Source organism: Heliangelus exortis, chromosome 17, assembly GCF_036169615.1.
Source record: "Heliangelus exortis chromosome 17, bHelExo1.hap1, whole genome shotgun sequence".
Classification (NCBI taxonomy): Eukaryota; Metazoa; Chordata; class Aves; order Apodiformes; family Trochilidae; genus Heliangelus; species Heliangelus exortis.
Window position 1 is genome coordinate 8610115 of NC_092438.1, and position 11541 is coordinate 8621655.

Consider the following 11541-nt stretch of genomic DNA (forward strand, 5'->3'; position numbering starts at 1 on the left):
ATAATTGCTGGAGATGAGGCTGACGCCCAACAGCACAAAGTGGGACCATGCTAAGGGCTTGGTTTGATTGTTCTAGGTCACAGACAATAAGAGTAGCAAAGGGAGCTTGAAGTGTTCTGAGCTTTCCAAGCAGCATTTTCTATCTGCTTGCTGTATTCTGTTATCTCTACTTTGCTTCTAAGACTGCTGGGCTAGAACCCAAAAGGCTGTGGGTTTTTTTTTTCTTATTTTCTACAGAGCAGCTGTGAGCTGCCTATATTTAAGTGGGAGCTCCAGCAAGCAGTGATATTTGGTCTTGGGATGCTGCATGCATCTCGGGACAAGGACTACTGCCACCGCATCCATTGCTCACTCTTACTCTTTGTCCTGTCCCAGGGGCAGGGCAGGTGCTGGAGGGGGGTTTCTGATCTCTGCAGGCCCCCAATCTGCAGGGAAATTAAATGCCCATGCAGGCTACCGGCAACCTGTAGTGACTTGAAATAAGCAATGGAATGAGTCTCAGGTTAAACTTTCTTCCCATGATTGCTTGAAGGGCGGAGGGCTGGCAATGCAGCCCCGTTCAGAGAGCTTTGAGGAGAGTCCTCTCTGCATCGTTTGTCACCCCCGTTTTTTTACAGGGGTCTCCGTTTCGCTTCGGCGTGTGGGACGGAGCCGGGGCTGCTGCCCCCAGGTGCCGGGAAGCCCCTCTGCTCCCGGGCATCCCCCTCCGCCACCGGCTTTGCAGACCCGGCTCCGGTTGTCTTCAGGGCCCGGAGCCCCATCGGCAGCCCGGGGCGGGGAACGGATGCCAGGCCGCTGGAGAGAAGCGGCGGGAGCGGAGCGGGGCCGGGCGGAGCGGGATCGGGATCGGGCGGAGCGGCGCCTGCGCCACGGCCCCTCGGGGACCCCCGTGCCCGGCGTCTCGCGAGAGGCGGCGGCTCCCGGGTAGCGGCGGGACGGAGATCGGCAGTGAGAGGAGGAGAGGAAGGAGAAGAGGGAGAAGAGGAAAGCTCCGCTGCCCCGGCAAGAGGTGAGCGCGGAGCCGCCCATGGCGGGGTGGAGTCGGTCCGTGCCTGCGGACAGGGCGGGGACCACCGGGGGTCGGTGCCCGAGGGGTCGGGCTGGGCGGAGGCGCTGCCCGGGGCGAGGGTGAGGCTGTCCCGGCGCGGGGTTCCGCCCCGCTGCGGCTCCGGGACCGGGCCAGCTCCAGTTTCGAGCTGCGGTCGGGGCACGGCGGCCTCTCCGCGTTTCCCTCCGCTCTCCCCGGCGGGCTCAGCGTGCCAGGTAGGGCGCAGCGCCGGGCGGTTCGGCGGGACCCGGGTCTGGGCGGGCAGCCTGGCCCATCGCGCCTCGGCGGTGCTGGGATTGGGTCCGTGGGCGCTTAGGGGTGATGGGCGGCTCTGCGAGGTTGTTCCTCTTCTCCAAATCGTGAAACGTTGGGTTTTCCACCCTCCTCTTGGTTGCCGGTGCAGGGCCTGAGGGTTGCTGCCTGTGCCGGGGGGTTCCGCAGTCTGCGTTGCTCCGGGTTCGGGAGCGGCTACGAAAGCAAAGCCGGGAAACAGCCCCCTCGGGGCAGCGGTTCTGAGGACGTTTTAAACGCTGCTTCAGAGAGACGGCCGGCAGCGGAATTACCCCGCTTCAACTTCATGCGCTAAACTTCAGTGCAGAGCTGAACTTAGGTCCAGTAGAAAACTTAAATCGAGGTGTTAGGGTTTGTTTTTTTTTTAAGCAATCGCTGGTGCTGCGAGTGGCAGGGTCTGATTTCTTGCCCCTGCGTTGACATAGAAGAAATGTGCTGGGGTTTTCTGGCCCCGATAGTGGGTGTGCAGATGTATAGACACAGGTATATCTATTACTGAGACTCCCCCTGTATTTGTAAGGCTGTGCTTGAAGTTTGTGACAGAGATAATGAGCTAACAGGACCTGGTGTGTTTTGGGATTTTCCTTCTGGAAATCTTAGAAATAGGGTTATTGAGTCAACTTCCAAGTATGGACATTAAAAAAGAGGTGACCAGTGCTGCCAAGCCTGTACAAACCAGGCTTTGTGGCAGTGCTGGGAGGGAAGGTACTGAGTTAGCTTTGTAGATTAGGATGTTCTTTTGCTGGTCTCTAGCACGTGTGTGCTAAGTTGGGGTAAAATATGCAATGCAAGCCCTCTTTTTTGCTTACACTGAGCACTTATACTCCTATGATTGCTGATGTCATTACAAGGGTTAAAACTTCCCTGCTCTGCAAAGGGTGCTAGCTTTTGGGAGAGCTGGGGAGAAGCAATTTATTGGGTGATTGCCAAGTGCATGAATTAGTTTCTGGTTATTGATACAGCATCAGATTGGATATTAGAAAGAATTTTTTCACAGAAAGGGTGATCAGACATTGGAACGGGCTGCCTGGGGAGGTGGTGGACTCTTCGTCCCTGGAGACATTTAAAAAGCGACTCGATATGGCACTCAGTGCCATGGTCTGGTGACTGTGGCGGTAGTTGATCAAGGGTTGGACCCGATGATCTCTGAGGTCCCTTCCAACCCAGCCTATTCTATGATTCTATGATTCTATGATTCATTGGTTTGCTATGGGTGATGGGAGCTCCTTTTCCTGCAACTGCAGAAGTTCCACTTTTCTAGGACCTGCTTATTCCTTAAGCAGAACTGATAGCAGGTGTGTACCTTGGTAAAGAAAGCTGCATGGGTAGAGATTGCTGGTGTGAATACAGGTGCCCTGAGGGAAAGTAACCATTTCAATTTGGTTTTTTTTTTGTTGTTTTTACAAGTTCTCATGTCATCTCTTTCTGTCTTCAGAATCAGGCAGAGCGAAGGTACCAGAAAACCCTTATCTTTCTGTATTAAAACAAGTGGCTGCTGGAAGAGGTGAGCTGGGAGCTGGTGCCTAGTGCCTGATGTGTTCCTTGTGTGTGTCCTCAGGGAGTCAGGTGAGGGATAAGCCTGGGGAACACAGAGCAAGAAGGGATGGAATCTGCACCCAAGCCTTTGGAGGCACAGACCCTTCGAAACCATCACTGGCCATAGAAAGGGCTTATTGTTCCCTGTCTCTGGTACATACCTGTGTGCAAGATCCTTTCTTTTCTGTAGGCCTTACTGCTCCTGTAAGCAGGCTGGAGTTACTTTCTTCTGCAAAGAGAGGATGTGAGAGAACGTAGTTTTTGCACGAAGCTGACCAAAGTGGAAGAAGGAAACAAGAATTAGTTAAGCTGCTGTTTGCTGTGAGAATGAACAGTTACTCTGGGGCTGTGAAGTGCAAATAAGGTTTCCAAGTCCCTGAGAAGCTGCATCTTAGCTTTTGTGCTAAGAGTGCTGTGGACACATCCCTCTTTTCTGGTTTTAAGTGAGAGCTTGAGATGTGATTATTTGCCATGGGGCTGCTTGTGATAGGAGAGGGTGGGACCAGTGACCTCAGCATCTTTCTTAAACTCAGCATCTTTCTTTCTGGGATGGAGAGAAGAATCCTTGGTTCACACCCAGGCCAGCTTCAAGGTTAGAGATGATCATGGGGTGGCTGCTGAGGGCACTCTGCAGGATGATTTTAGCACTTGGTCAGTTTCCCAGTTTGCTGGCGTCATGTCACAGAAGCAGCTTTGTGTGGATCCTGGTGCTCGTTCATATTGGCTGGTGACTTTGGGTTAAACTTGAATGTAAATTCTTGGCTCCTCCTGGAGGCTTTTCCTTTTGATTCTGGCAAGGGGAGGATGGAAGCATGTTCCCTCTGATGTGCACAGAGACTTCTGGTTTGTGCTTTTAGTCTGGTGTCTTTTATGAAGTGTTCAGGAAGAGGATGTATCGTGGTCAACAGAGCAGTTCTGTTTTCTGTAGCATTTTTCTTGCGAGGGAGAATTAAGCTGTGTTATTGCTCTTTTTTCAGGGTTCCTCTCTGGCACTGGTAGAGTTAATAGAAGTGGAATCATTTCGATTCCGTGCTGCTCACTGCTGTGTGTCTTGGAGAAGCCAAAAGCTTGGGCAGGCCTGCATGCTGTGTCCTGGAAAGCAGTCTGGAGTCCTTGGGGTGCTCTCGGTAGAGCTACATTATGGTGGTGGCTTTGACAAAGAGCTCTCCTCCTGTTTGCCCCAGGAATGCATGTGCCACACACAGCGTTTCATTTGCTTGTGTTGCTGCTGCTGAGAGGTCGAGCTGTCTGTGTTGGGGTGGGATGACTTTGCAGAAATGCTTGGAGGCTGCTGCACTGCCCGAAGCTGTGGAAGCTGCTGGGTATGGGGATGGCAGAAAGACAGGCTCTGTGCAGCTTTCTGGGCTTGCTGCATTCCAGCCAGCCTGAAAGTCTTGAGCACCATTGGAAACCCAGCGTGCTAGGAATGATGTGCACAGTGGGCACCCTATTCATCCAGAATAGAAAGCAGTCCCTGCCCTGAACAGCAAACCAGCTTGAAAGCAAGAACAGATTCAGGCAAAATGCAAACCCAGAGATGTGCCAAGCAGTAGGCTTGGCAGCATCACTCCATTATCTTCTGCTGTTGGACCAAGATGCTTGGCCTGAAGTGCTGACGCACAAATGTAATTTGCCCTCTCTTTAACTCCATACTCATCTCTCTGGGTGTTTCTTCTTAGATGTGCTCCATCCTCATCATGACTTGCTGAATATAGAGAGTTACTGCTGAGTAATACCTGCTTCTTGCTCCACTGAGTGCAGAGGGCTATGTCTGCATTTCCTCTGTCTCCTCTTCGTGTGCCTGGCTCCAGGTAACACAGTTTGGTGTTGCAGACCAAAGCCATGTGTTAAGCTACAGCTACACTGAATTCCTCCCTCTCTCTGGCAGAGTGGGGAGACAAATCTCCCCTGAAGAGCTTGCTGCTGGAAGGAGGCTGGGACTCAGCAGGGAAGCAGATAGCAGTGAAAAGATGGGACTGGCTGGTGTGAAAAAACAAAACAAAAAAAACCATATCAAACCTGCTTCACCCTTCAGAAAAGATCTCTGTGTTATCCTTTTAACAGTTCTTGCTTCTTGTTGGTGATCAAGAGTAGTTAAGGATGAGTGTGAGAGAAATAAAAATTATGTTAAACCAGGAAAAGATGTCCTATGGACACAGATTTACCAGGGCATCCTTAATCTCAGAAATCATTCAGTTAAAAGTATTCATTCCTTTAGATTTTTATTGATGTGTGGCTTTTATTGTGGCCATGTCCCTTTGGGGGGTTTTGTAGGAAAACTGTAATCTCTGTTCTTGACAGAATGAGTTAGCTACTAAGAAAAGTCATGGAGGTGACATCTGCTGGGGGCATTCACACTGATTAGATGAGGTGGTGCATTCAGGTCAGTGATATTCTCTCAACAGGGCCTTGCTGTAGCCACTGGGGCAATGGCATCATCAGCTATGTCTTCATAACTCCAGTAAGGTCTTTGTTTTCAGCACAGAGCATCTTCATGGGGAGATGAGACGTGTGATAGCACAAACAAAAGCTGTAGTTTGAGCCCTGCTTCTTGTTTTGTGTTAGACATGTTTAAAAATAAAAGAAGTGTGAAAGGTAGTTGGCTCTGCATACTTTCTGTATGAAGTTGCATTTTTTAATACTTTCAAACTTCCCTCTCTAAACTCTGTGCCTGAGGTCTTCATATTTTATTTCTTTTTTGAATGAAGACAGAGCCTTTCTTGCAATCACATGACTCCGGATGCTTGAGATTGACAAAACAACCAAGATTGCTATGGAAACGGGTAAAATTGCAACACACTACGCCTCCTTTTGGCCAGTCAGCTCTTCTCCATGGGTTCTGTATGGGTTCTTCAGGCTCTCACAGCTCTCCAGAAAAAGATGGGTCAGCCCCATGATGAGTCTTGAATTGTGCAAGGTCGTTCTCACCAAATCAGAGTGCTTAAGGGTTCAACTAATTTTTTTTCTGGTACCTTCCTAGGCTTCTGGTCTGCAGCACCATGCTGGATCCCAAGCCTCACTCAGGAAGCCGGAGGTGAATCCAGGTGAAAGCCAGCAATCACAGAAGGTGTCAGGATGACCAAAGCACGGCTCCTCCGTCTCTCTGTGGTGCTGGTCTCCATCTTCATGATCCTCCTGATCATTGTGTACTGGGACAACGTGGGAACAGCTCACTTCTACCTGCATACGTCCTTCTCCAGGCCTCATTCACCAGGTATCACAGCAGGTGAAGACTGGGAAGCCTTGCCAGATGTGGATGAATTTTTGGCAAAGCTCCTCAGTTCGAGCCTGAAACAGAATAGCTCGATCCCCCGAAAACCCGAGCAGCTCCTCATCCAGGGCTCCTCCAAGCCTGTGGTGAGCAATTTGGAGGAGAACGTGCGGGGCTACGACTGGTCTACTCACAATGACAGGAACACCTTGGACCAAGAGAAACTGCAGAAAGAGAGGCAGAGGAGGTTGCGTGAGTTTTGTGCCAATTCCAGCTTCACCTTCTCCACCAAGGAGCGTTCCTTTGACGACATCCCAAACTATGAGCTCAACCACCTGATCGTTGATGACCGCCATGGCATCATCTACTGCTATGTCCCCAAGGTTGCCTGCACCAACTGGAAACGGGTGATGATCGTGCTTAGTGAGAGCCTGCTGGACCAGGGGGTCCCATACCGGAACCCTCTGGATATCCCCCGGGAACACGTCCACAACACCAGCACCCACTTGACCTTCAACAAATTCTGGCGCCGTTATGGGAAGTTCTCCAGGCACCTCATGAAGATCAAGCTGAAGAAGTACACCAAGTTCCTTTTCGTACGGGACCCTTTCGTCCGCCTCATCTCCGCCTTCCGCAGCAAATTTGAGCTGGAGAACGAGGACTTCTACCAGCGCTTTGCTATCCCCATGCTAAAGCTCTATTCCAACCATACCAACCTTCCCAAATCCGTTCGAGAGGCCTTCAGGGCGGGCCTCAAAGTCTCCTTTTCTGACTTCATCCAGTACTTGCTGGATCCTAGGACAGAGAAGATGGTTCCTTTCAATGAGCACTGGCGGCAGATTTACCGCCTGTGCCACCCGTGCCAGATAGACTACGATTTCATTGGGAAGCTGGAGACTCTGGATGAGGATGCTGCTTATCTCTTGCAGCTCCTCAAAGTGGACAGGTTGCTTCGCTTTCCCCCCAGCTACCGGAACAGGACTGCCAGCAGCTGGGAAGAGAACTGGTTTGCCAATATCCCCCTGGCTTGGAGGCAGCAGCTCTACAAGCTTTACGAAGCAGATTTTGTACTCTTTGGCTACCCCAAGCCAGAAAACTTGCTTAAAGACTAGAAATGACTGGGTGATGGGTGTGGGAGGGAACATCTGAAATACCAAAAATGTTTAAAGCCTCCTCCTCGTTTTTGCTCTTAACTCCCTTCCCCATACAGGTTGGTACAATGGAATATATTTTTTCTACTGCTTCCCCTTCCATTTTTGCAATAATGCCAGAGTCCAGGGTATTCCAGCCAGCTGTGCATATGCAAAAAATGCCAGTTTTTTGGTTTGGGTTGGGTTTTTTTTGGTTTTTTTGTTTTTTTGTAAATGTCCCCATGTTTTGTAATGGGTCACTGCCCTTGGTCACTCTGCCAGCTGTGTCTTCAGTGGCTTTTTATTAATACTTTTTAAAAATTAATATATTTAAAATATTTAATACAAAGCGTGTGTCATGGCAAAGGAAGGGAAGGAATAAATAAATAAAAAAAAAGAAAAGTAAAAGAAAAAAACCCAAGAAATTATCCACTTGCCTCTGTGTGTTGTCTCAGGGCTGCCATTTTGGAGGTTTGAGCACTCACATCTCTCTGGGAGCTGGGTTTGGTGGTGGTGCCTTCAGCCACATCTGGTGGTGCTGGCTCTGAGCTGGGTCAGTTCCTGACTCTGCCACACAGCCCTGGCAGGATACCAGCACTCTGGTGACACACATCACTCACGGCTGGTGAGGGTGGTACCAGGATCACAGGAAGGAAATGGCAGTGGGGAGCAGTGACAGAGGCCCTGTGGGGTGTTTCGGGACATGCAGGTGGCCGACACAGAACTTTTGCACTGCTTCAGCTTTTGGCAAAGTGGGGGTAGGACTCTGCTCTCCAAAAAGCTGAGGTTCCTCAGTCCCTGTATGTCTTGCTGGTGTGGAGTATCTTCCATGACATGGTGCCTGAAGTTCTTGGGGGTTGTGGCCAACCTGGATGGGCAGAGGATGCTCATGGATGGACGTGGTGTCCAGGAATTGGCATCCAGGCTTCACACTGCAGTAGCTTGGGCAGAAGCAGGGGTCGCAAGATTGCAGCCACTTGCAGAAGGGGGAGGTGAGAACTGTGCTTTGTCCTTATTCCAGTGCACAGTCTAAGGGGAAGTGGCAGGGATGCAGATGCTTATCCCTGGAAGAAGATCTGAAAAGTTCCTTTAAATCAGCAGGCATCAAGGTGAACTCCAAGTTCATTTGTTTTCAGAGTGCCAGCTCCTGCTCGTGACGCCGCATCCTCATCCGCTGCCTTTCCGTTTATACCAAATGACTGATGCAGATTTAATCATCTGCCTTGCTGGGACCTGCTGCAGCACTGATGGTTGCCCACTGTGCTAGGAGCATGTGGGCTGCTTCCCAAAGGAAATTAATGCTTTTAGAGAGACTTTTTGTGTCTCATCAGCTGAATCTGCTTTTCTATTTTTCTCTGAATTGCTCGGCAAAAACTGTCTGCTTAGCAGATCAGGCAGGCAGCTCTGTTAGAACTGAAATGCTTAATTATTTCCCTAGGCTGTGGGTGGTATTGGAGATTAAGGTTCCAGGGTCAGGCCCTGGGAGACAACCTTGTGTTTTGGGCAGACTTTATAGTGGCCTTTTGCTCAGTTTCTCTCCAAGGCCATCAGCAGGCACCACCTTTCCCCTCTCTCTCCTTGCTTCCCCAATCTCTGTACATCTCCATCTTCTTGGCATTCCATGCTTTTCCTAACAAGTACACAGTACCACGCTTGTTAACCTATAAATGAAAAGCAATTGCTAGTAGTTACACTCAAAACAAAGCCTTTGCTTCTCATTGTGTTCACTTTGCTGTAATTTCTGCAGAGATATTTGCAGTTTAAATGTGCCCGAGGCCATGATCAGGGTCTTGGTGCCTAGCTCTTCACACCTTGTGGAAGAAGGAAGTGCCTGTTTGAGTCATTATTTGAAACTAATAATAGAAAAATGTTGCTCTATTAATTTTTTTTTCCACTTACCAGCTAATTGCTGCAAAACAGAACGATGTCAAGATTTTTGTCTCCTGTAATGAGTAATCCCAGGAGTCTCTTGCTTCCTGCTACATTTACATTTCTTCAGGGTGGGTTCATCTCTCTCTTCAAAGATACAGCATGTTTGTTTTTCATCAGTTTTCATTGCAAAGTATTTTTTTTCTCTTTTAATTTAAATTTAATTGATATTTAGTATGTGTACCTGTGGGACCGTAGTGCAGATGTCATGCAAACTTCCTTCCAGCTGCTTCCCCTGCACCTCTTGATCTGATCCTGTCTCTTCCTGCCTCTCTGACCAGTGCTTGGCCATGCTCCAACCAGTACCCCAGTGACACCAGTTCCCCCTTCAAACCAGCTGCTACCTCCCCAACTACAGTCGTCCTGTGATTTGTGGCCATGGCTTGTCCCAGGTGAGAGCCCAGGAGCAGCTTTTCAAGGTGCCTGTCACCCAGGGCAGAGGAGGAATGGGCTGTAGATTGTTACCATCACTTTTGGCAGCAAGGTCCTGGTTGTGCGATTAGCAGAGAAGGTGCAAAAATGGCTGCAAATCCTGCACAGCAACTGCTGTGTGTGGTGTGAGAGTAGACCCTCACCTTATGTCTGCCTTGTAATTTAACAGCAATAGAACAGAAAGCCCTCCTTTCCCTGTGGGCATTGGCTAGAGAGGGGAGACTTTTAGTGAGCTGACTTCTCTATTTCCATCCTAGGCTGGAAAAAGGAGGTAAATTCCAACATTATGTGCTAATACTGCCCTGCATCATGGTGAAGCCCTTGCACACCCCACGTGGAAGGTTCAGCAGGCTGCCTGTGTCCAAGTGGCACCCAAGGAGCTGCAGTGAGGAGAATATATGGAAGGCCACCCTGGGCTCTGCCTTCTGTATTTTCCATCTTTCACCCTGTCAAGTCCAGTCTTCTCTGACATACAAGAAATTTTTATATTTGTTGGTCCATACCCAACCAGCACACTGTGTGCTGCTGGCTCTCTCCTCATTTCCCATTGCCACGCTTCAAAGTGCTTCCCAGGAAGAGCAGGAAAGCTGAGATGGAGAGGGCTCGTGTGGCAGTGAATGGCCTCTGGGTTCTAAATAGCTTGTTCCTTGCTGCTCTTTTCTTTTGAAGCTCTCCTTCCCCACCCTTCCACCACTGTGGATGTATTGTTTGGAAGTCGAAGGGGATCCAGGCTCCTCTGAGCTTTGTGGTAAGACTGCTGGGTTGCCAGAACTGGGATGTAGCCTCTGGCTTTGGGAATTTTTTGTGGGTTTCTTGCTCTGTCCTAATGATGTAAAAGTTGGTGGGGGGTGTGTGTCTGGTGTGTAGAGAAGGACAAAAAGTTCAACCAGCCATGCTTCCTTCCCCCCTGGATTTCTAAAGGAGCTGGAATTTGGTATTTGACAAATAATGACAAAATGATTGGAAAGGGCAGGCAGTATGTATCCATGCTGGCCTGAACTCAGAAGAGGGCTAAAAAATCCTGGAGTGCAGATGATTATGATGCTAGTACTGATTTTATGAAGGGTGGAAAAATGCTTTGAAGCTGCCTATTTGTGTCTGAATAAACCTGGCTTTGTCATTTCATGCTTAGCCTGCAAAGTTATGTCCTGTTCCCCTCCTGGCTTGCTTTTCCCTGGGGTTGGCCACTTGGCCAAAGTCAGCACGAAGTCTCTAACCAGGCAGAACTGATGAACGGATGCAAAAATAACCTGGGGTTTGACTAAGATGTTTCCAGCTGGGTAGAACTGAGACCAGCTTTAGTGCTTGCTCAGTGTCAGAGCCAAAGTCTTTACACAACCAGTGAACAGTTTTGGTCCCTTGCTGTTTGATGCTGGATTCACCTCTGCAGTGGGATGTATGTGCCCTGGCCCTGCAGCCCCTGCATCCTTCAGGGAAGGACTGTCAGGCCTCAGAGCTCTTTGCTTTTGGAGCAGTGACATGGCTTTGCCAGGGTACAGCGTGTCCTTAATACATGGGTACCTTTGCATCTCCCTTCTTTCTGCCTTAACCCTTTAATTCAGTTATGGTTTAGGGGGAAAAAAGTCCTGAACCTGTTACCCACGGACAACCAAAGTTTGCCCCGGGATTTGCACGAGATGAAGCATTTTAGCTGTTGGGTTTTGTATCCCTCAAGGTGGCACTGGGTGGATGGAGGGCAGGGGATGAATGGCAGCATTGAAAGGGTGGTGAAGAAAAGCTAGTTTGTTCCTCCTTATGTAAGCTGGACCTTCGTGGCAGCCTGCAGGGAAAGCCAGTGACTTGGCAGGGTGCTGTGTGGCTGTGGTGCAGAGCAGTGCCAGGGAGGGTGTGGGGTGTGGTGACTGACAAGTAAGTCGTGTACTTGAATTTAAGGGCTTGCCCACCCTCATCTTGCTCATAAACCCTCTAGGGAAAGGAAGGAGGGTGGGGAAAAAGTGAAGGGA

The 11541-nt window shown here is 49.7% G+C and overlaps 1 protein-coding gene across 2 annotated transcripts; it reads left to right on the plus strand.

Moving 5' to 3' along the window:
- Nucleotides 1-777: 777 nt before the first annotated feature.
- Nucleotides 778-7642, plus strand: CHST12 (carbohydrate sulfotransferase 12). Of its 2 annotated transcripts, none has more exons than XM_071760709.1 (2): nucleotides 778-1009; nucleotides 5856-7642. In XM_071760709.1, the coding sequence occupies exon 2, from the start codon at nucleotides 5951-5953 to the stop codon at nucleotides 7196-7198; it is 1248 nt and encodes a 415-aa protein (XP_071616810.1). In that variant the 5' UTR covers nucleotides 778-1009; nucleotides 5856-5950; the 3' UTR covers nucleotides 7199-7642. The 2 variants fall into 2 exon arrangements, with proteins under 2 accessions (XP_071616810.1, XP_071616811.1); XM_071760710.1 differs by lacking the exon at nucleotides 778-1009 and adding an exon at nucleotides 1105-1263.
- Nucleotides 7643-11541: the final 3899 nt, after the last annotated feature.

What these genes read in the sequence shown, in the direction of transcription:
- CHST12 (XM_071760709.1), top strand. Translation starts at nt 5,951, where the DNA reads ATGACCAAAGCACGGCTCCTCCGTCTCTCTGTGGTGCTGGTCTCCATC.